Source organism: Marmota monax, unplaced genomic scaffold (genome assembly GCF_021218885.2).
Source record: "Marmota monax isolate L192 unplaced genomic scaffold, Marmota_monax_Labrador192_F-V1.1 WCK01_AAM20220418_F8-fsc00033, whole genome shotgun sequence".
Lineage (NCBI taxonomy): Eukaryota > Metazoa > Chordata > Mammalia > Rodentia > Sciuridae > Marmota > Marmota monax.
The window spans coordinates 9696789-9720914 of record NW_026694282.1 but is presented as its reverse complement, the minus strand read 5'-3'; the positions used below and the strand labels follow the sequence as shown (position 1 = coordinate 9720914).

At 37.7% G+C, this 24126-nt stretch overlaps 1 protein-coding gene across 17 annotated transcripts in view; it reads left to right on the top strand.

Annotated features, from left to right (window-relative positions):
* Positions 1-24126, top strand: part of Elavl2 (ELAV like RNA binding protein 2) — a 153348-nt gene that overhangs the window by 91760 nt on the left and 37462 nt on the right. For all 17 annotated transcript variants that reach the window (XM_046467381.2, XM_058586389.1, XM_058586391.1 and 14 more), the window contains one exon: positions 23154-23257. In XM_046467381.2, coding sequence (XP_046323337.1) covers positions 23154-23257 — 104 coding nt within the window. The remainder of the gene's footprint in view (positions 1-23153; positions 23258-24126) is intronic.

Genomic DNA, 24126 nt, shown 5'->3' with positions numbered 1-24126 from the left:
GTGGAATGTCTTAGGATGGCATATTCTGGGTTTCACCATGAAGTAAGTTAACTCCCAGCTAGCAGACTTATACAGAAAAGCTGCTTCCTTGGGTATCCTATGGTGGTGAGACATTTAATGGCTAGTTGCTGGGAAGAGAAAATGTTTATTGTAAGGAAACAGAAAAGTTTAAAATAGTGCTATTCCCATTAATGGGTAAATAGTCTGAAGTTTTATTTCCCTAATATAGCCCAGGTGTTCATCTTTGTGTTTATATAGTTCCTCTGAACAAAAATGCAATATTATATTTACAACTCACAACTATGCAGTTATCCAATAGCTTTTAAAGAGTATTTTTTGGAATATAAGGTTGAACTTATGAAGTAAATGAATTTTAGGAGTTGTAATTTTATGCATTCTTGGTGCTTGTCCCTGGGACTTGCAGAAAGACTATCTTACTGGGACTTTAGGCACATAATCTTTTTAGTTTAGTTTAACTTTATTCCTTTGGAAGTTTGTTATAAACCACAAATTTCGTTCATGTATTTCAGTTTATACAAAATGAAATTACAGTTCTCTTGCAAGGATTCACACTCATAATTTAGTAAGGCATGAGTGCACATGTTTGCTTATTCCAGACCTTTGTTTTGAGGGTTGTCTTGTTTACCTCTGCATTAGAAGAATGTATATCCCTTCAAAACAAATTGCACATGCTATTAGTAAATATTCTGATTTTATCACATAAAATGTTCCAGTAGGACTGTGTGCTTGAAGAATAGTGGTACAGAATAAAAAGCATTCTCTATTTATGTAGTGGCTGTCATAGTAATGGTTGTAAGTGTGGAAGAGAGAGAAACCAAAATGAGAGAAGATTAAAAAAAAAAAATTTGATACACCACTACTGAATTCTTTTATAGTCTAGAGAATGCTAAAATCCTGTTTTTCCTCAGGTATGAAATTGCCTTTCCCCCCAATTTCATAATGTAGTATAAAATCAACCCATTTTTCTTTTGATGGTTTTAGTTATTTTTATACTATCCTATTTCTTCCATTTATCTTAGCACTACCCTTTGTTCTGTCTGTCTAAATCCTGAACAGAGCGGAACATTTGTATTTAGTACGTATTGGAAAATTTCCTTTGAATATTCCTGAACAGAATAGTTGATCATTGAAGCTAAAGCTGTGCTTCAGAATTTGCCAACTTCTTTAGAGCTTGTTTTTAAGTTAATTGACTTTCAGCTAAGTACACTGCTGCTACTGAATTTTGAAGACTGTGGAAACCCTCAGCGTACCTTTCCAACTAAAAAGGTCAACTTTAACAAATATTTCCTGACATTTTACTTGTGTCATTTGATTTGTCAGGTCTACACAGTGGCTTAATGAGCATGTTTTACTCCTGATCTTTTTTCCCCCTTCTTTTTTGGCACTATTGGAGGCCCCTTTTATTGGTGACAGCATCTGTAATCAAATATTTTTTGCAGGCAGTAAGCAGCAAACTAGCATTGTAAGCTCTTCCAAGTATTGTGAAAAACACAGTTCTTCAGTTAAAAGTATCTTTTGGGAATCTAACTCCTGAGTAATATCCTATGACATACATCATCTTTATCTTTAGCTAATTGAGGGGTGATCATTTTGTATTCTGAATTAGAATAAAGGTTTCTGCTTTATACTTTATGCCTCCTTCAATGAAAGAAAATTGCAAGATGGTGGTATGTTAAGTGTATTGAGTTCCTTACTATCCTGTGATGTGGGCATGATGCAGTTGGTAATAAGGTTTGCCTGAATCCTCCCTATGCTAGGTAGGGTTAAAATAGAAAGTTCATCGCCTCCTCTGCAGCTGGAGAGCTGGTCTCTGGAGCACTGGTTTTGGAGACTTTAGCATGAAAAAAGAACATTGTTATGCTTGCATTTAAGTTCAACCTGGCCCATAGTTGTGTTGTGGGCTTAATGTGAGCTGTTAGACTCCAAGCTTCAGTTTGTTCCATAGAATAGGGAACACAGAAGGTACTTGATCTTGTTCTATTCTTACCAGTTAATTTTTATAAAGTCACATGACAGTTACAGATTTTTTTTTTTCCTGGAGTAAAGCAGTTTTTGGAAAGACATCTTCGGCTAGATCTATCATCGTAGAATTCTTAGTTCTTCATGATGTGGGAAGAATGCAGAGTTAATTTTCTGTCCTCAGCTTTCTAGGTGATTTAGCCTCTATACTTGGTTTTCTAGGGTGGGACAAAACAGGAATAGGAGTAAAAGACAAGACGTGGGAACCCAGAAAAATGACAGATGATTCACCACCAGCCTCTCTGAACAAGAGCATAAAAGTGTGGAGCTATTGCTCTGTGTGGTATTGTGTGCATGTTACTCAGAATGAATTTGCTTGACTTAAAACATGAAGGTACTATCAGCCAACCTTCCCCAATGGGCTGTTAACTTGCCTGGAAGTTGAACAGGTTGTTAAATTTAGCCATAAAATATTGGTTAGACAAACTGTGGCTAAGTTTTACTTTTATTGACATTTTCTTCCTTAAGATGTATATCCCTTCAAAATAAATTGCATATGCTATCAGTAAATATTCTGATTTCATCACATAAAATGTTCTAATAGGAATGTGTGCTTGAGTATCCAGTTCAGAAGCCCAGTATTCCTGCAGTGTTAGCAGATTAGAGGACATAGCAATAGCAATTTTTTTTCCTATCTTTCTTTTCTTCTCTGTTGAAATATTCATCAAAAACATGGAAAGCATTGCTTCATTCAGTCATCACAGATTTTACAGATTTCATTTTGTGTGGGGTGGAGGGGCGATTTTCATGAGGGCATGGTTAACTTAGCAGATGCAATTTTACATCTTGTTTTCCCTTTTTGTTAAACCCTTATGCATATTGTGAATTAGAGTTTATTTTTAGCTGTTAATGAGTTCTTTTCTCATCATTGTACTTTTTGTTGGAACTGTTTTCTACATAATGCTTGGATTTTGAAGGGAGAGTGTATATAGCTTACAAGTCCTGTATCCACCCCCTTCCTCCAGCTCATCTGAAATCTGCATTTCTTGGTGTGGGAAGAGGGACTTGATTGTTTATTACCTTGTAGAGGAGATTAGGTGATGCCCTCTATTCTTTATAATCTATTTGTCCTTGAACTTTTATCTGAGAAAGATTCACCTTAAAATTTCAGGGAGGGAACCAATGCATGTGAATAGGTAAACTACAATTGTTCCTTTTTTTTTTTTTTTTTGCCCAAGATCACAGGAATAGCTGCTGTATTTTTTCACATTATGGTGATTTCAATCTAGTCTTGATGGCTTTCTAGGTAGTGTATTCTGACTCCTCCTTCCTGGTCCTAGAATTAGTCTGCCAGAACGTTTTTTATATCATCAAAATGAATTGTAGTTTGCTCTTAGTTTACTTTAAAAGGTGCCTAAAGGGCTGATTATGATGTGTGAAGCCAGTTGACTTCTCTTGTGCATAAAATAAAGTAGGTATCCTAAATGATATCTCAAGTCTTACTTTGAAGTTATGTGACTCTTGTTTTGTGAACTTGAGTATTGAGTTAGCTCTCCTTACACACAGTGCCAAGTGATTCTACCATGGAGGGTAGAGCCAGCAATTATCTTCTCAAGCAAAATGATTTGGGATTTAATATCTTAAGACAATAAACTAGGTTTGTTCTTAAATCTTTACAGTCTTAGTATTTCTAGGCCTTTATTTCAGGAGCAATTCCATTCATGTTACAATAAGATTAAAATACAGAATTGGCAATATTGATTTATTAGTACAGTTTATATCAACAGATTTTGTTTAAGTGCTGAAAGTTGGACACCTTGGCAAAACATGAAAATGCTCAATGTATTACACCCTCAATTCCACATTGGAGATTCTTCTAAGATGAACCTGTTATATTATTTAAAATCAGATGTGGAATTTTCTGGGCTTCGCTTTTGTGTAGTTGAGACTCTAGTTCACTGAGTGCCACAGAAAATAGTGTTTGTATACATCCATCAACATTGGGAGGGTGTCCAAGAATCTACAGTTTTTGTCTCTCCCCTCTTAGTGAGGGCTGAGATACTGCAGTGGACTTAAGTTAGCTCAAGGTGTACAGCTTCTAAATGGTTTTGGGTGGGTAATGTAAGCACCAGTGAGAAAGGAGCGGGCTTAGCTGCTCTTCAGGCTATGATGAAAGCAGGTCTCAAGCCAAGTTCTTCCACAGATACTGATATTAACAGGTAGCCCCAAAGTGATTCATCAACTATTGTGAGCTTGATGAAGTCCCAGTTGTCTGTCTTTGTGTGTCCCATATTCATATTCTCATTCTCATTTTCTCTCTCTCTCTCTCTCTCTCTCTCTCGCATTGGAGAACCTTAAATGAAATTTACACTTGAGTTTGGTAATATCCCAGAGATGAAATCCTGTATTCTTAGTTTGCATTATGCAAATAAGAAATCCCTTTAAACAAAGTCCAGAACCTGGTTCCTTTTAATACTTACAGATTCTATCCACAAGATGGGACCATCTTGGATTAAGCCATTTTGGGGTTCTTGTGCCCCATTTACAGATGGGTGGGTGGTGTATCTAATTTAGCCCCTCTACATATCTTGAGTACTTTTAATTTTACCAGTAAGAGCCCAGTTCTAACACCAATTGCACTAATTAACAAAAACTGGATTATAGAACAAAACTCATTTTGACACTCATTATTCAGATTAGTAGAGGATTGGTTGTTGATTTAAATGTGGAGAGTATAGAGGTTTATACTTTTGGATATTAGATAGGTTTACACTTGTTTTATGCTAGTTAACTACTTCTGGACTATGTTAATAATAGAACTTTACATGGACACCCCTAGAATTAAGGCTTACACAACTTGTGCCTACATAACATCACACTGATCTATAACACATTTTAAACTTTATTGTAATAAAATATACATTACATAAATGTGTTATTTTAACCATTTTAAACATACAGTTCAGTGGAATGAAGAACATTTATGGTGTTTTGCAACCATCACCATTATCTATTTCCAGAAACTGCATCATTCCAAACGGACATCTCTGTATCCACTAAATAATAACATTCCACCTCTCTACCTTGTCCACCTTTTTGCTTTCTAGTTCTATAAATTTGCCTATTTTAGGTACCTCACATAAGTGAATTCTTATGCTATTGGTCATGCCAGAGTATTTACAGGTAAATTATAGTGATTGTTTTAGGTAGATGATAATTTTTTGCCTGTGGCTATAGAATCTTCTGTGTATTTTATTTCCCTTTCTCTCCATTTGGCTTAAGGAACCAACTCCTACCCCTGAAATAAATAGCTTCTTTGTATTCAAACTTACGTCTTGCAACTTTTCCAATAGAAGAAACACCTAATTAAAATTCTGAATTTGTACAGTATATGATCAGTTTGTTGATTACTTGCAGGGTCTCCATCTTCCCCTTTTGCAGTTCTTCAGCTGGGCTTAGACTTGTCTTAATCAAGTGGAATTTGCCTCTAATCTCTCACTCAACATCTATGGAAGGCCACCTGGAGGAAGAGAGGATGACATGCACATGGCAATTCAGAAAGAAGAACTTAAGTGGTTTTGCTCCGCATCAGTCTCTTTACATGTTTTCTGCTTCACATTTTCCCCAGAGAGTTAGAGCATTTCAGGAATGAATCTCGTGTGGGATTTGGGGACACAGGACACAGTAGCCACATCCCCACACTCCCTTCTCTTTACTCTCATGATCCTTTTTTTGCTGAAAACCTGATGAAAATCTTGGCAGGAGCCATTCCTCACGTGGAGGAGACAAAGGAAAGTAGGGACTCCCTTCTGTGGTTTAGTTTTTCTATTTTCTCTCCTTTCCCTCATACTCATTCCACTCATTCTTCATCAAGCAACAAACAAAAAAAATCTCCCACCAAAATATCAACCAACCAAACACTCAGGGTGGAACCGTTCTTTTTTTTCGGATGACGAGCAATTTGTAATTTAAGAGTGAAGGGTCTTCTGAAGCATGTTTGGGAGGCGATGTTAAAGTACATTTAATTTAGAGGTAGGTGGTCTGTGGCCTGTTTCTGCCTTTACATTATTTCCATTTGTGTTACTGAGCAGAGTAGTCTTTTTAATCATAGGTCTCTTGTCCTGGCCTTCTGCCTTCTCTGTTAGCATCAGCCAAATGCTTGCTGGCTGCAGGAGCATCATTCCACTCTTAGTGACTGTATTTATTTTCAAATGTTGATGATTGACGACTGAAAAGCAGTTGCATGTGTTGGGACTTAACAGAAAGACTTCCTTTTTGTGGGAATTTAATAAAAAAGGATAATGCTCCTCATGGTTAAGATTTCTTAATTTTTTTCCTTTGTTTGTGCTGAGATTGAACCCAGGACCTTTCTTGGAAAGTATGTACTCTACAATTGAGCTACGTCCCTAGCCCCATGGTTTAGTCCTTAATTCAATTTCATGTAAACTTCTCTTCCGCTGCCTGCCTAGTACCTATATTCATAGCGAGTTTCTAGAGGCCTCTTCCTGGGGTCTACTACCTCTGAAACCGTAAGGTGTTGGGAAGATGGGTGAAGATGACTTCAGCTTGACTGTTTGGCAGCCTGGGTCTAAGGTTTTTAGGTGTCCTGGAGAACATCAGCCAGTGTTGTGTTCCTGATTCAAATGGTAGCCATTGAAGAGAGCCTGAGTCATGAAATATTCTGGTAACGTCACTTTTTGTGGTGGTTCCTGCTGGTTAGGGTGAGCCAGAAGTGGAGTGAATTGGACATTTTGTGGAGTGGGTGTGCAGAATGTTCTAAACTGGTATTTGCCTTGTTTTGGAGCTATGGTATAGAAGCAGTATAGACTGGCTTATGAGTTGGTCATTAATATTCAGTATAATCCTTTATTCAATCAAAATGGGAGGTGTTTTTCTTTGCGGTTTGTATGGAAAGATTTGAAGGTCTTCCTTGGATTCAAGAGAAAATTGTCTCATCCTTTCATTTTATTAGGCCCTTTCCATATATGAATTGTCTCTTCTAGTATACAGCTGGTGAGAAGATAATGCCAGAAGCCAATGGGCAGTTCCTTCTGTCCCTGCTGTAGTATAGTCATAGAGCCAGCAGAGGACTTAAAAAGTCAATTGGGCATTTTCTGTCAGGACCTGGGCATTTAAGGAAGTGACTGAAGGGTAAGGGGTGACGGAGACCTAATCTGTCTTTGGAAGTAGTGGTTTTACTTCCTGCCTCTTAATTCTGAGGAGCCTGGCTTACAGCCTGTCCTTCTGAAAATCTTCTGCGTCTCTTAAAACAAATTCTTTTTGGCTAGTTTGCTAGAGTCGATTTGCATTACTTATAATTTAGACTCCAGTGAAATAATTTTTGTGTGATTTTATATTTCTTTCTGTCAGCTTACTGAACACACCAAAAGGACAGCTTCTTGTTTGTTGTTGTTGATCCTACTTTCACGTGTAAGAAAGTAACTTTTGCAATTGCTTAGAAGTCCCTGTTTTGCACTCACCATAGCTATGGTGAAGGAGTTTGTCTCAATAGTTGTGTATGTATGTGTATTTTACAAAGTTACTTGTCGGTGACTTTATATAGTTGGCTCAGATCTGCTTAGCATTGTCAGTGTTGGAGGAAACCAAAATTCTGATATAACTATGCAAAAGTAGAAGAGTAGATACAATGACAATACTGATAGCCCCTCTTGAGAAACCTCTGCAACTTCTCTCCCATTTGATTGCTTCTTGTTCCTCGGTTTCAGAACAACCTCAGGAGGGTTGAGGACCAGCAATGGTGGCTTTTCTCAGACATACCAGATCTTTCTGGGTGTTTCACTTTTAGCTTTTAGTTTTCAGAGGAAATACTTGGTGGAGTCCATTGCTTACTGCAGCTGATATGAGCCACGTGTCTGGAAAAAACAATCTTGCCTATGAATGACCTCCATTATTTATTCCTTCTGCCGACTTAGTCATCATTTAATTAAAGCCCTTTGGTGCTCAAACTCGTGGGGATGTTTATGTTTAGAGACATTACATTTTTTGGTGTCCCTTGGGTTTAGGGATCTACGTCATTGTGCATTTTTTTTTTTTAAACAGTCCTCACTTCTCATTCAAGAGATTTTAAGTCTGATTTTACTTTTATTTTTGTGTGTTTATTTCTAACAAGTAGTTGATGCAGAATCATAAGTGTAATTGTTTAAAAATCGGTGAATTTTCTGTTCTTGCAGCCTTAAAGATATTTGTATATGCTTCCAGGAGTAGAATGGGATGTCTGTTGAGAGGCTGTAAGTGAAAACATGGTGGAGGTTGGGACAGAGGAAAGACCTGGCCAAGATGTCACCAGGCTTCAGAAGATGATACAGAAAGTCTTTGCAGGAAAACCTTCATTAGGCAATAGACTGTGTATTCAAACAGACTTCCCTTGGGAATTGTAAAAATGTATCTTAGTTCCTGGTCATTTAATTTGTAGTTTTCGATAAATTTGGTTTACTTTATTTTACTCTCTTTTCCTTGTAGACAGAATGCAAACAAAGGGACAAGTTAAAGAATAGTAAGATCAAGGGTGTTGGAATAGCAATTCAAGACTGGAAAGTGATTATGTCTTAGTTGTAAAATTTAAAATCTGACTAGAGACAGTCATTTGATAACAATCAAATTTTATAACTATAATCTTTAGATATTTGTTTCTGAATATTCAGTCTAAAGTCTCAATTGCTAAGAAAGAGAAGAAATTTAGTTAATTTCTATCTTGTCAGTGGAAGGAGTAACATTAAGATAGTTAAGTAGCATGGAATAATCAATTGAATCTAATATGTGGAGTATTTTTTCAGTGGGGGGTAACTTGTGATTGAACTACGGGGCACTGGACTCCTGAGCCACATCCCCAGCCCTATTTTGTATTTTATTTAGGTTCTCACCAAATTGCCTAGCGCCTCATTGTTCCTGAGGCTGGCTTTGAACTTGCCATCCTCCTGCCTCAGCCTCCCGAGCTGCAGGGATTATAGGCCTGCACCACTGTGCCTGGCCTGAATATAATATGTGTTTAAAATTTTTAATATTCTAGTGACTTAAAAAAAAATTTATCCCTCTACCTTCTTCAAAAGAATGATATTGAGAGGCAGGCAGTCTTTATCTGATTCTGAAATAATTTCAGGGGTGTTTGAAGATTTTTATACATTTGTATATCACAACTGTGGGTATAAAAGACAGCCTTTTAAACATGGTCAAAGTTCTTCTCCCCTGAAGGTTAGTATTGGGTATAATTTGGGGAGCAGGAAGGTAGGATAAAGAACTCCAATAAGGTACATGGGATTTCTGTATTAAGATTAATTTTGGAGTATATATATTTTTTCTTGCTAAACAAAATCTTGCTTGAGAAAAATAAGTTTAGTAATCTGAATATAAAGGAACACCTTAAAGTTAGGGTTGGTTAGGGAAACCTAGAAGAACTTCACGGGTTGTATTGTATTTGGGAATATAGCTTGACTAGTTAAGTGGTCAGGCAGCATACTTAAGATATTTCAAGTTTTTCCTCAAATAAAAGAGATGAATTTACAATATATAATAGTTATTTGGTTCTCAGTTCCTTTATAAATAGTAGGGAAGAAATTGTAAGCAACAAAATAGGAAAACTCCTTGACACTAAAGGCTATTGAGAATAGGAATGAGCTGAAAGATCAGTCTTTAGTGAAAACTTCATTTCTTTGAGTGTGTTCTTCTAATTGAATAGCTCACATTCTGTATAGCATTCTACAATGTAGGAAGCTGTTTAACAAAACTAACACATGGGTCTGAATTTATTGCGAAGTTTACTTGATAAGGTGATATCATCCATCTTACCCTTTAGCCTTGATTTTTTTTTTTTTTTCCACAAATGAGTTGCCATTTAACAGATGTAGGTCTCGAGGTCATAAAGCTATTTAGCAGGAAGCCTTTAAATGCCTCCCTTTTTTTTAGGGGGTATTTTGTGATGACAAGATAGGTTGTTCTAATCCACCTGTCTTTGCCATGATCCTAAAATAATATTAGTAGAGTTGCCATTATAACATGACCCATTAAATGCTGAAAAATTACATATAGAAGGTACGTCCTACATCACATGGTCCTTAATATTGTTTAATCTGGTGCCATCAAAACATAGCACCTCCCCCAGAGAAGAAATAAATCAAGTATGTTCAGTAGCAGTAGATGAAAGAAAGCATTTTATTTCACATTTTTAGATGAGTTAAATTAAGGTGTTCATAAGTAAGACTTTTTTTTTTTTTTTTAAACACCTCTGACCTTTTTGTAGATTTGTAGGTGTCCTTGAGAGGACAAAATGGTAGTAAACTATAAAGCTATTCTGTTTTGTGGGAAAGGTGTATCCTAAATTGGCCTAATAGTTCCGTAGACCAAGTTGCTGGGTGTGAGGTTTAAGTATTTCATTGTTAATATGCTTTTTAATCATGGTTAAAAGGAAAAAAAAAAAAAAAACAAGCTTCTGTGCCTCTCGGGTTCAGTATGATGGTGTATTTACTGATACTGATGTAGCTGCTATCACGTTATTTCTGTGTCTTAATGGCTTATTGTCTAGGCAAAACCTTTTCTGAGCATTTGTTTCTTCATCCAAGTGCCAATGTGAATTTAAATTTGGGGGATTACAATAGGTAATCTTTCTAACTTTTAAACGAGGTGATTTGGGAAGAACTACCTAAGTGTGATACAAATGTGACAGTCGTAGGAGCTGCACCATTTTGTATTTCTCTTTAGAAGCCATCTGTTAATTGGTGGGCAAATTGCCCTGTGGTTTCAGAGTGGTTTGCTGTAACATAAGCTGTCCCTTAGCAAAAGCAAAATGGGTATTTATTTCCCTCAAAGTACCTCATTGACTTAATTTGTGGCTGTGGTTCCTGTCCGACCCACAGCCTTGACAACTTCTGCCAAGCACTACTCCCCTTCCTCTGTCTGTTATGTTCCATTGAGGTTCTTTCCCCTCTACTGCTTCAGGGCAGCTTTCCTGTGGTCCTTGAAGCTATGTGTGCAGTATCTAAATAGGTTTCCGTTATGCTCAGGAGTTATATCCCAACCTGCCCAAACACAATTGGGCCGTTTGGGTATTTCTCCTAGGCATAAAAAAATCACACTTTTGTGAGACTATTTTAAATTTATGGGGAGGGGAAAAAATGTTCCTCCTGCCCTCTTGAAAATGTAACTGCCTCTCTTCATTAAATATAAACTAAGCAAAATGTTCTACACAAAGAGAAAGAAAATCACATGTTATTTATACCTAAATCTTTGTGTTGAATGGGGACAGTGAACGTCCTTTGGAAATTTACTTCCTTTATCTTTCTAAAAATATCACTAATTTAATTCTGCTCTTTCTTTGACATGAAAGGAACTAAAGTGGACACTTGTCCCCAGGTGGATGCCTTGTATATATCACTTTGTAGCAGTCACTTTAAGGTGAAATGTTTTCACTTTATTGAAACCTTCCTGATATTGTGATGCTCTCCACTGTTCCCTTCCTAGTGACCCAACCACCTTCCCTCCCTCACTCTTTTTTAACTTGATGTCACCATATGATACATGATGGGGTCATTTAGTAGTTATGTATAATATTATAACTCACACACAAAATGTCAAATAAGGTTTATTGCTTATGGTAGTTTTTGCCTATTTATGGTGTTATTAGTACTTTCTCTCCACTTATAATAGCAGTTTAACTGGAGGAAGAAAGCATTCAAGTCCACACAGTTTTGCAGATATACAAAGGAGGCCTCAGAAAGTCATAAGCCTTCACTGGGGCAGTTACCTTGGGCTTTGATTTTTGAAGGTCGGAGTCATTCTTAACTGTTAAACATGTAATGAATGAATACATGTAAGTATATGGGGTTGGTGCACTGTATTAATCTTTGGGTATTAACCTGTAGTTTAAAAGGGTCCTTGCTCTCTTGTTACTTTTAAACAGGTAAAAAGCTGTCATGCCAAGGAAATGCAGACCCTCCAGGGTCTGCCTGCCTTACCTTTCCTTTCTGGCCCTTTCTGTGGAAGGTCAATTGAAGGTAAAAACATATGTGGTCCAGAAGTTCAGTTTAAGGAAATGTGGACTTGTATCTTTTGAGCCTTTTATGTTCCTTATGAGCCAAGAGTACATTTGACAGAGACTTGGAGAAACGCAGCAAGGGGTGTGCCTTGGAATGGGAAGATCTGGGTTGGGTTATCTGGATAGAAGTTAGCCATTGAGGATTGGGGCAGTTTGCAGGGACTTGATGTAGGCTTTTCATCCTCTGACTTCTGTTGTTTTAGTTCCCATTGGTCCTAGATCAGCACTTGGGATTTTCTTGGCCCTAGTTCTGTCTGGGGCCTGTCTCTCTGTTCAGTGTCCCTTACTGCTTGGTGCAACCTGTAGTTTGGCCACTTTACAGAGTCATGTGGTGCAGCTCTGCTCTTAGGGTGGAGTCAGTTCAAGTATCTCTACACAGACCACGAGCTGTGCAAGGTGACTTGGGCCTGAGTGTCGCCAAGCTTCTGCACAAATGCCACCTTCTTTATATTCCTATTTCCTTAGTTTCTCTGTTAGGAAAAGCCTGAATTTCATCTCTGTCTTGACACATTTCAGAGTTGATTTTTCAAGTTCATCCTTGGTTATGCCTGAAACCCCAGTGGTTAACCTGACTTGTTCCGAGTTCATTAGATGCCTGCACACCCCTTGTTTACATTTGTGAGCATCTTAGAGGGCAGGGACCATGTGGTATTGATCCCACCTTCTTTTCTACAGCTAGGAAACCATACTATGCGTATGAACGCATTTTACTGCAATCTGCTGAGGAGAGAAGTGTCTTGTGTGGGAGACAGTTTTGGCAGTAGTGGAACATGTTTGTCTTTAGCCATAAGAATTACTTTCTGAGTTTCTGGAAAAGGAGTATGTAAATCAGGACCCATTTTAAATGAATCTTGTTATAATGCAGTTATTTCCCATGTATCTGTTTTGTAATGATGAATATGTTTTGAGGGCTTAAATGGTCTGCTCTCCTACAGGAAAATATTCCTTTCAAAAGGTATTTTTCTTTCATATGTGGTCTCTTCATGGATTAAGAAGGAACTGTGAAGTTTCAGTTAATTGATTGTATGACAGTGAACAAGAAATAAAATGCAGGTTTATTTGAAGATTATAAGTATTCTAATTGGAAAATTGTGATCTTTAGATGCATAGGACTCTGCCTCAAACTAATTCCCAAGCTTGGTCAAAGGCAATGCAATGTACACTGGGAAGACCAAGTTTGGAAAGTTCAGATCTGGCTTTGAAACCTCTCTGCCATTTACTAGCTAGCTTTGTGTCTTTGAGCAAGTTAATTAGTGTCTCTGAACTTCTAGATTTATATCTGTAAAGTAGGTACATATATATTTACTCAGCTCTGTTAGAATGAAATATGAGTATATGAATTATAAGGATCACGATTTGCTTGATAGAAGTGTTAAGTAGCAGTATTTTGCTTTCAGGCAGCTAGAGAAGTGCATATGGGACATAGGGAATGCACTTTTCCTCACAAACTTACTGACCTTTTCCATACTGGAAAATTTGGGCTGTTGAACCTTTAACTTTTGGATGAGAAATATTTGGGGTAAAAGTAACAACAACATATATTTAAGAAGAAAATTGATCTCTAACAAAAATTCTTTATCATGTGGACCTGGTGGGTTTTATGTAATGTTTCCCATTCTTCTGGACAAGAGAGGGACCTCTGTATAGGGGTTTGTGAGACTCTGGTATAATTTCAAAAAAGGGCACCGAGCTAATTATAGTGCTTAGGATCTTTAAATGTTTTTTCTTGGAATATCTTCATTAAAAAAAAAAAACAAAACACCAAAAAACGATGTCTTACAGAGAAAGAAACACACGGAACCTGTGCTGCTGCTTAATGGACTGCTCGCTGGTCCCTTTGAATGTGCGCACGTGCCCATATGAAGATTGACACCAGCTGGTAGTGCAGGCAACAGCAGATGCCCTTTTTACTACCACATTTGTTAACTGGTTTCCTTCTTTACACAGTACTATTTTGAGGAATACAGATCCTTTGCCCTCATCCCAAATGATATTTACTTGAACAACTCCATTGCCTTTCAAGTAAGCACAGGATAAATCAGATAACTTAAGTTTGTGGTGGTAGTGGGGTCTGGATCAACATTATGATCATTCATTATGATCAACAAACAAGTGAGAACATTGTAGTGGGCCCAGACCTTTAACTGAAAGTAGATTGTGCATCAGCCTGGAATTGTTGGTGTCCTAACTTTCTTTGAACTGTAGGGTTTTTCTGGCTACCTGCCAGCTTTTTGGCTTTTGCTCGCATCATGGTGGCAGCAGTGTCTGAAGGTAGAACTGCTGATTTTTCTTTTTGAACAACCACTTAATAAGTAAAAAGACCTGGCTTTGGTTTTGGTGCTGGGATGCTCTGCCACTTCACTCCCATTCAAGCTGGAGAATCTGCTCCAAGTCAAGAGTCTGATCCTAAGACATATATACCAAAAGGAGTTGGTTTATTTTCTCACTTCCTGCAAAGATAATTTTTCGTAATCTTCCACTTGGATGTAAGACATCTTAGTACCCAGTGCAGTACTTGATGAGAATTTAGAGAATTTAATATGCTGTTTCTGTTCTTGATAGCCTAAGACTGAGTTGTGTGGGAGTTCTTAATGTTGTCTGGAAACGTGATATATTAAGAACCCACAGTTTTGCCAACTTAAGCAAGGTCACACTGCATTGCCAGCAAATTCATAATTACTGGGACTGGAACTATAGGAAATAGAACTTTACCAGTTGCATAATCAGGGGACAGATATGGCCATTAAAATGAACTTGAAGGGAAAGTGCCGTGGTGCTGAGGACATAACTGCTCCCTCTAGAACTAGGGTGCTTAGGTAATTTACCAAATGACCACTATTTACGACTCCTATTTCAGCAGAAAAGTTAAAATTTAAACTCTTCCATGTATCTGACATTCTGAATATCATTTGAAAATGTTAGGTCCTTCAGTCTGAGGCCAGCTTTGTTAGCATAGGGGTAGAAGATGAGTCTTTGAGTGAGCCATCTGTTTTCTGTATTATGTGAGTCTCTAGGTTGAATTCTGTATCCTTGTGATAATCCCCATTAATGTCCTTTGGGAAGTTGGTAAAAATGCTTCCAGCATTCAGAGAGGCTGGTGTGCACTGTAGTAATAGGAGCTTGCCAGTCTTCTACCTCACCATTTGATCTTACTTATTAGAGGGCAGCAAGGAGGAAGTGTTTAATGTGACCTGAACTGGTTGAGTGTTTAAATGGAAGGACCCAGGGCATCTGGCATACTGCATTGGAGGAGACTCCAGCTAAGTCAGGAATTAAAATTTGGAGAGAAACGTGACTACAGAGGATTGCATCCCTCTGTTCTTGTAAAGATTCTCTCAAACCTTTCCCCTGTTGTGTGGTACGCACATGTTTTGCTGTATATCAGATCCGAACTATTAAGAAAGCTCCTTGGTAAAGTCTGGAGCACACTGCTCTGCTGCCAGAGTTATAGTGCACAGCCTGTCTGAACAGACATACATAATGGGTGCCCAGGAACAGAAAGTCCATCTGAAAAATGACAGCATATTTGTAACTTTATTGTGTGTTTGGGGGAGGAAGAAAGAAGGATGTTACAATGAGAGAATTAAATCTTTGTTAAAAACATAAAAATTTTTTCTTCAGAAATTAGAATTTACCCAAAGCAAGTTATTTGCCCCTTTTTTGTTGTTAAGGTGTGCAGCTTTATATGGGGGTTGTGTTTGGAGACAGCAGATCTTTTCATTTTTTCCCCCCCAAGTATTATTGGACCTCAGGTTGCAAGAGTCTTGCTTGACACACAGGACCATAGATGACCTGTTTCTGATAACTGTGGAATTTAAAAAAAGATTCATGCTGCTTTTATTCTTTTATTTCATAAAACACTACTACTGCTCTAAATGAAATAATAGATACACATCAATCAGTGTAGTCACCTTTTATTGTTGATTCAACTACCAGGTTTTTACAGAATTCACTCTGCATTTTATTTGACTTGTGCATGAATAGTCTCGGCAGACTTAATTATATTAGTGAAAAAGCACTTTCAACAAAATTATATGCTGACATCCCATAATTCATACTTACAGATTTGTCAAACAGATTTATGTAAATCTATCAAATTACTCTAGATGACATTATTTTTCAAAATTGAGATTTCATTTTAACAGTATTTATAGAAAAATTTTATATGAAAAATTTTACATGAACTATTTAAAAAAATATATCACTCCCTTAAGAAGACAGAATACTGTAACATTTTAGCATCTTGTCTCTCTCCACCTGTACTCTAAACCACCTATATAGGGACACAGGGAACATATTTATAGGGGCAACTCTCTCCTAAACCATAAGCTCCTGGAAGGCAGGTGCTGCTGTTTCTTCCATTTGTTCATCCTCCTTTCATTTATTCAGTCACTGAACATTGACTTAATAAAATACATACTAGGGCTGCCTTTGTCAGGAACTGGGCTCAGCCTGCCCTTGCTCAGCAGTCCAGTGGGATGGGCGACATCCAGATTAAGTCACTACACATACATAGTAAAAGTTAAAATCAGGGGCTGTGAGAGGACTAGGGAGGAGTATTAAAGAGTGTACATTTGAATAGGACAGGTTATGGCAGGAAAGGGTCTCAGAAAAAGTCTCATAGGACATGTGACAGTTGGCCAGCTCTGGATGTCTGTTCCAGGCACTGGGAACTGAATGTGTACTTCAGGGCGCAGGTTTAGTGGAAGGTGAGCTAAGATTGGAAGTAAGCAAGAAGCCTGCAATGACTGGAGGCCAGAGCAAGGTCAGAGTTGTGTTTTAGGAAGGTCATCCAGAAATTATATAGTGGAGGATGGCTGGTTTTAGAGTTACTAGGAGCTTAGGGAAGGGGTGATTGATTGCTTGGGATAGTGAACAGTAATCCAATCAGAATAATAGATGAGAAGGGATGTTAATGGCAGAGGAGAAGCACCTTCTGCTGGTTGAACTGGCAGAACGTTGATAGCTGCATGGTAGAACTTTGAAGGATGTTTGCTTGCACACCTTGGTGGTTAGTCTGTGGGCTGCTTCCTTCAAATCTCTGGTCATGGTATTTTAATAGCAGCCCTGCCACTCCTTCTACTCCCCACTTGCATCTCTCATTTCTTATTTCCCCTTATTCTTTGACTTTCACTGTTGCTCTGTAGAATTTGTTCATTTGCCTCCCTGTCTCACATTGCAAACTTTTATGAAGAGGAGCTTCTTGAGTCCTCAGGGTCTAGCAAAGAGTAGGCCTCCCATAATCCTTGAATAGATGGATGCTTAATGCAGGTGAGAAATATGTAGGGTAACTTTTTCCCACAATTTCATGTTCAGAAGCACCTCATTTAATATTGGTTGAATAAAGTTAATGTGCCAGGTTTATAATCAAGAATTATGACAATCTATTGCCTTTAGCTGTAGACCAGAGGGGGTAATTTGATATTCTGAACATCAGTAGTAATTTTAAATAGAAAAGACTAAATAAAGTGACCTTTCAATGAAACAGGTCCAGAAGATTGTGTGTTTTTAATTAAAATATGCAATTAAATTTTTAATTAAAGTGTGCTATTAAAAGCAATGTAGGTGGCAAGGGAATGGCCGATGCTTTGAATTACGCACAGTTTGGGATAAATTGGCATTTGCTGTGTTTCCCACAGTAGCACTGTGTCACTAAACAGATTCCCTTCTTGTTTTGTTTTTGTGCTCTGACCCTGTGTAGCTCATGATGGTCCTCAGTCCCTTTCAGAGGCCTGAGGGGTGTTGAGGGACTGTGTTCACTTGACTGATTCTAAGCAGCGTGTTCATTATAACAGTTCTCCTCGCCAGGGGCATTTAAAAAAAATGTTTTCCTGTATCTTTTGTGAAAAAGGGATTCTTTTCCTGTGACATGCATTTGAGAGCCTGTCAAAAGTCAGAGGTCGTATTATTCTTCAAGTAGCTTCCTCCATGGCAGAGTTCTAGAAGTGTAAAGGTCTAGGCCTTGGGTTAGTGGCTGCAGAATCCTTGAGATCAAGCGAGCACAGGTGGTTTATGAGGCTAGCCTGGGACAAGTGGTGTTGACCCTGTTCTTGATGTTCAGTTGCTAGGGAGATTTTTTTTTTTTTCTTCTAAAGATGAGATTTATTTGTCTTAAAGCTCTTTTTGGAAGAGCCATAGCTTTGTCATTTTAGTCAGAATTTTCTTTTAAGTCATGTTGGTTTCCATGATGGTTATATTTGGAATTTAAATGTAGAGTTTTATAAAATTTTTAAAGAAGTGTTTCTTGGTTTTAGGATTATCAATATGTACATTCTAAATTCAGAGTGAGTTGAAAAATAGATTTGGATGATACGGATCAATGGCACTTGGTTTCCAAGCTTTTCCTGGTGGCTCATGATGATGGGTAACTGATGAACAGGAGAGTGGGAAAGAGGATTCTGGCTAAGTGTTTTTTCCTTGGTGTTTAATTTTGATACTACTATTAGATTTTTAAAGATCTGCATTCATTTATAACCAGAAATGTTTTACAAATTAAGATATAATTTATTGCTTGGTGTGATGATGCATGCCTATAATCCCAGCTGCTTGGGAGGTTGAGGTAGGAGGATTGAGAGTTCAAAGCCAGCGTCAGCAACTTAGTGAGGCCCTAAGCAACTCAGTGAGAATCATGTCTCTAAATAAAACACACAAAAAAAGGGCTGGGGATGTGACTTAGTGGTTAAGTGCCTCTGAATTCAGTCCCTGGTACCCTGCATGACACCTAACCCTGCAATATATTTTTGGGGTGTGTGTATTTGTGTCAAAAGAATGAAAAGTGGGCTTGGAAATCCATATATAGTGAAACTGGTATTTGCACAAAAATACACAGAAACTTGAGATTCTGGGTAACCAGTATTTTTTTTTTTTTTTGTAAGAAGATGCTTGGTGGCATTACAGGCATGTTGAAAGTACTTTAGATTCAGGGGAGAACACAGCATTTGATAGTCCTGGGTTACAAGGCCTTACATCACAACTTTATGCTTTTCCTTTTTGAATCATAGAAACAAATTGACCTTGCCAAGCTTTAGGTATAATTTTTACCTTTTTCTAAATATCAAACATGATTAATGTGAGACTACAACTAAACAGCAAATTATATGTAGCTGAAAGGTGAGAATGGGGAGAGTACTGACTGTGATGATTTTGTATATTTTAGGCATCTAATAAATATTTGCTGACTTGGCTGACTTAAAACAAAAATCTATAAAGTTCAAAACTTCCTTGCATTTATATGCCAACATTTTAATTTAATATGCCAACAGTGGATTTAGAGTGCAGCCTTTTAGCAGTAGATAGCCTCTTTCATGTTATTTTGCGTAGGATAATAGTAAAATTTTGCTTCCTTTGAACACATTCTAATTGATGGATGGCACTTTTACTAATAATGCCATTAGTCAAATTAGAAAATTCTTACGAGAAGGAGAGGTTATTTGATGACAAATATTTGTTCGATATAGTCAGATTATAGGTTGTAGACATTTGATTTGTTTCCTAGCCATAATTGTGTGAGTCAAGTCAAAGACACATTCATGGATGGACTCTCTGACAGTGGGTTTTAAAAGTAATACATTTGGTTAAATAAATTGTATCATTAAGCTTCTCATTAAGTCATTTAATAAATCTTTGATACCTGTAGCTTTGCTAAATGGAAAGACTCTGAGGCCAGCCTGGAAGGTAGCAAAGTGAGTACAAAACAGGTTTTTCACTTTATACAGTGATCCAGCCCCACCAGGCACTGCTGTGCCCCATACTGACCTTAGGAGGCCAGTGAACAGTTTCCTAAGTAATTCATAACATGAAGGGTTTAGGAAAAAAGCATCCATATAGATCTTAAAAACGCAACTGGTAGCTGGATGCAGTGGTACACGCATGTAATTCTAGTGAGTCCTGTGGCTGAGACGGGAGAATCACAAGATTGAGGCCAGCTTCACCAACTTGGCGAAGCCCTAAGAAACTTAGCAAGGTCTCAAAATAAAGTACTGGGAATGTATATCAGTGGTAGAGTGCCCCTGTGATCAATCTTTAGTCCCCACCTCCCCCCTTAATAAAAGGGGGGGCAGCTGGTGAAAGGTGGCCTTCTCTGTATAGTCACTTCACATGCCCAGACCATCTTCAGTATTGGGTCCCTCTCAGGATTTCCAGAAGCCCCCTATAGCTGCCAGTTCTCAACATTGTTGTACAGTAGAATCACCAAGATTTTAATTTAAAAAGTTGGTTCCCATACTTCATAATAGAATACTAAAATGAGAATCTCTGACTGTGGGATTCAGGCATCATTTTGCTTTTCAGGGTGTTCTGGATGATTCCAGTGTGCAGCTGAGGTTGAGAATGCACTGTGATTAGAAGGAGCTACAACGTGGGTGGAAGGGTAGTGTCAGTAGGTAGAAGAATTGAACTCTTTATGCGGTACAATGGATAATTTGGTTTATTTTGTCATAGAAGAGCAGTGAGACAAAACTACGCAATTGTGATATTTGTCTTGCCTTTTCCTTTTCCCATTATATTTATAGCACCTTCCCAATTAAACTTTGTTAGTACACTTAAAACTCTTTAACATGTAGTAGATAAATTTTCTTCATACTAATTTTTGATAGGGTGATTGACATTAATATTGAGTATCATCCTCACCACCTAAGTACCTAATTTGGTAGGAATTATTATCCTCATTTTAGAGATTAGGAAGCTGTGGTTCAGAGAGGTTAAGTAGCTTTTTCAGAGTCACACAATTGGTAAATGGGTGAGTTGAGATCAGAACTCGGGTGCATCTCTCTCCAAAGCCCATATTCATTCCATCGTTAGTTGGTCCCTTGAGAGTTTGTTGTGTTCTGCCAATTTGAATCTTGTTCACTGACAGTGGAACTGCAACACGTTTCATAAGAGGGATCCCTGCATGCAGTAGACAAATGAACTGTCAAATTGGCAAAAAAAAAAAAAAAAACTGCATGCTTGAAAATACAATAGTTTAATTTGAGCCTTTTTTTTTTTTTTTTAAGAACTGTGAGTGAAATAAAACCTCTGAATTTTATTGCAAAGGAAACAAAATGAGCTGAGTTTTTAACTTTCTCCCTCCTCACTTTTTTTTTTTTTTGATATTGGGAAGAACTCTGAGGTTTTTTTTTTTTTAATAATTTCTTTTTTTAGTTGTAGATGAACACAATACCTTTATTTTTTTTTTCTTATGTGGTGTTGAGGATCGAACCCAGTGCCTCATGCATGCTAGCCAAGCTCTCTGCCACTGAGCCACAACTCCAGTCCTCCTCATTCTTTTTGAAAAACAAGAAGAAAATACATTTTGATAAAAAAAAGCTGTCCTAAATACCCATCTTCATAGCTACTTGGACTACAAGTGCCCCAATAAGGAGAAAACCTTTGCTTTACTATTCAACTGATGCAAAAATAGTATTTAATAAAAGTGTTTGTACTTTCTAGGAATTGTTAATTGTCTAACCTTTCCTTACTCCCATGTTTGTCACCTGTATACTGTTTCACACCTTTTTAAACTGAGGAACTTTGCCTAAGGTGAATATTGAGACTTTCGGAGTGATGTGGCTTACCCATGTTTGATGCCTCCTATTTTTTGCAAGTTGGGGCATCATTGAGCCAGAGGCGAGAGGACCCAAATGATGGGGTGAAGAACGACGACTTGCTTTGAAGTAGTTCTTACTGTCAATGTCTTGTTTCTGTTTATGCTTTATTCTCCTTTCCAGCTGTTCTTGTCGGTTAGGATGTCCTCAGTGAAACCTCTGTGTCCGTGTTTTCTTGTATTCCTTACTAAATCATAAAAAAACCCTGTAGAAGATTTGAGTTTATTTGAATAAACCTTCCTCTACAATAAATGGGCATATGTGTATATGTATTCTTGTGTTGCTTAATGCTGGGGACACATTTTCAGAGATACATTATTAGATCTATCATCCTATGAATCTCATGGTGTATACTTATACAAACCTAGAAGGTATAGGTTAATCACATGATGTGGCCTCTTCATGCCATCAAAATGTGGAAAACCCAAGATGCAAGAGGCTGCTGCTAGAGTAACATGGCATACTGTTGTGTAGGAAACTGTTTATTTTAATAAATAGCCATATGCTCTAAAATAACGATTAAACACAGGAAATGCTGAAATCGGTAACATAGTTTATTATCTCGTTGTCAAGTATTATGTACTGTTCATCATTGTACTGTACTTTTGTGAATGGTAGTGCAGTAAGTTGGTTTACACCAGCATCAGCACAAACATGAGTAATGCGTTATGCTATGCTGTTATCATAGCTATAACACTATGTCACTAGGTGATAGAGATTTTCAACTCTTAGAAATTTTTTGTAGTTGTTTCCAGGATTGAACCTAGAGGTGCTCAACTACTGAGCCACATCTCTAGCCCTTTTATATATTTTATTTTGAGACTGGGTCTCACTGAATTGCTTAGGGCCTCACTAAGTTGTTGAGGCTGGCTTTGAACTTGGCATCCTCCTGCCTCAGCCTCCCCAGCTACTGAGATTACAGGCGTGTGCCACCATGTCTGGCCTCTGTTAGAATCGTATGGGACCACCATCTCATATGTTAGTCCATCCTTGACTGAAATGTGGCATGTGACACCACGTACACACACAGTCTTTACTGTTCTAGACTCTGAAATAATTATACTTGTTAAATGTGCCCAGGTGCAGTTTACTACAGCATGCTGACAGATTCTTGGTTGATGTTTGTTTGCTATCTTCACATTTTATGGATAAAGAAACAGAAGCTGAAGAGGTCTTGCTGGTTACACCCTCTTAGTAGCTCCACAACGATTTGCACCTGTTTGCTGAAGCTGAATGTTGCCTCCCTGCTAGGGCGCTTAGGCTTAAGCAGGCCCTGTGTACGGATGGAACTCCCCCTGGGATGTGTGCGGGTTTTTGTTTGTTTGTTTGTTTTAAATGGCACTGCTTGAAGAGTTCTGATATTTCAACTGCAAATACAGTAGACAGGAGTTGAAGAAAGACTGCACGTATAATTCTGTAAGAATGATGGAGAGTTCCTTTGAGAAAACATGCTGGTGTTAATGATAAGACCCTATGGCAGAGTGAAAGTTCTGTGTCAGTGGTGTAGAACTAATGTGTGCCTTTTTCCCCTTCCCTTCCATCAGGGCAGAGCTTGGGATATGGCTTTGTGAACTACATTGACCCCAAGGATGCAGAGAAAGCTATCAACACCCTGAATGGATTGAGACTTCAAACCAAAACAATAAAAGTATGTTTAAAGTTCTTTTAAATCTGCTTGTAGAACAGAAGTTTAAAAAATTAAGGTTTACTCATAGTCCTTTCCTGTATTTATTTTGGGCCCATACAAACACTTTTCTGGGAGACAGAATATTTTTGTTTGTAGCACAATGGGGAAACTTTATTAATGAATACTATATGTGATTGTAGTCATACATTAGCAAAGGCCCGAGTGGCTAAACAAGTACTTCATGAAGCCTACTGAATTAAATCTCCTTGCCTAAAGAGAATTACTTGCCAGATGACTTGAAAAATCCTTAGACTTGTCCTGAGTGCAGGGATTGGTAGTTGTGTTCTATAAAGGGTTTGCATGCAAGTGTAGCTTCTGTCACAATTTCTTGTCCTAGAATTTTCACAGTCTCTGCCCTGAAATCATGAAAGTAACTATAGACACTACATAAATGAATGTATGTGGCTGTATCTAAGAAAACTTTATGTATGGACACTGAAACTTGAATTTATATTTGTGTTTCACAAAGTTTTTCCCCCAAGTTAAAAAATGTAAAGAACATTCCTAGGTCACCAGTCATGCAAAAACAGGTAGCATTCTGGATTTGGTGGTTGGGCTGTGATCTAACTCTGTTCTAGTAGATTTCAGCTTGCTTTGAGGAAGGTGATTAGAAAGCTTACCTGACACATGGGCTATTTTTTCCTCTTATATTTTTATTTTCAAGACATATAGTAAATAATTTTGTGGATACTTCTCTGCTTTAGTGTGTTTTTGAAATTCTTATGTGGATTCTCTCTGGATAAGAAGTTGATCTAGTTTATAGTATAGATTTCTTTTCCTTTAGAAAATACAAGTGATGTTGCTTCTAGCAAATTGTTAGAACCCATACC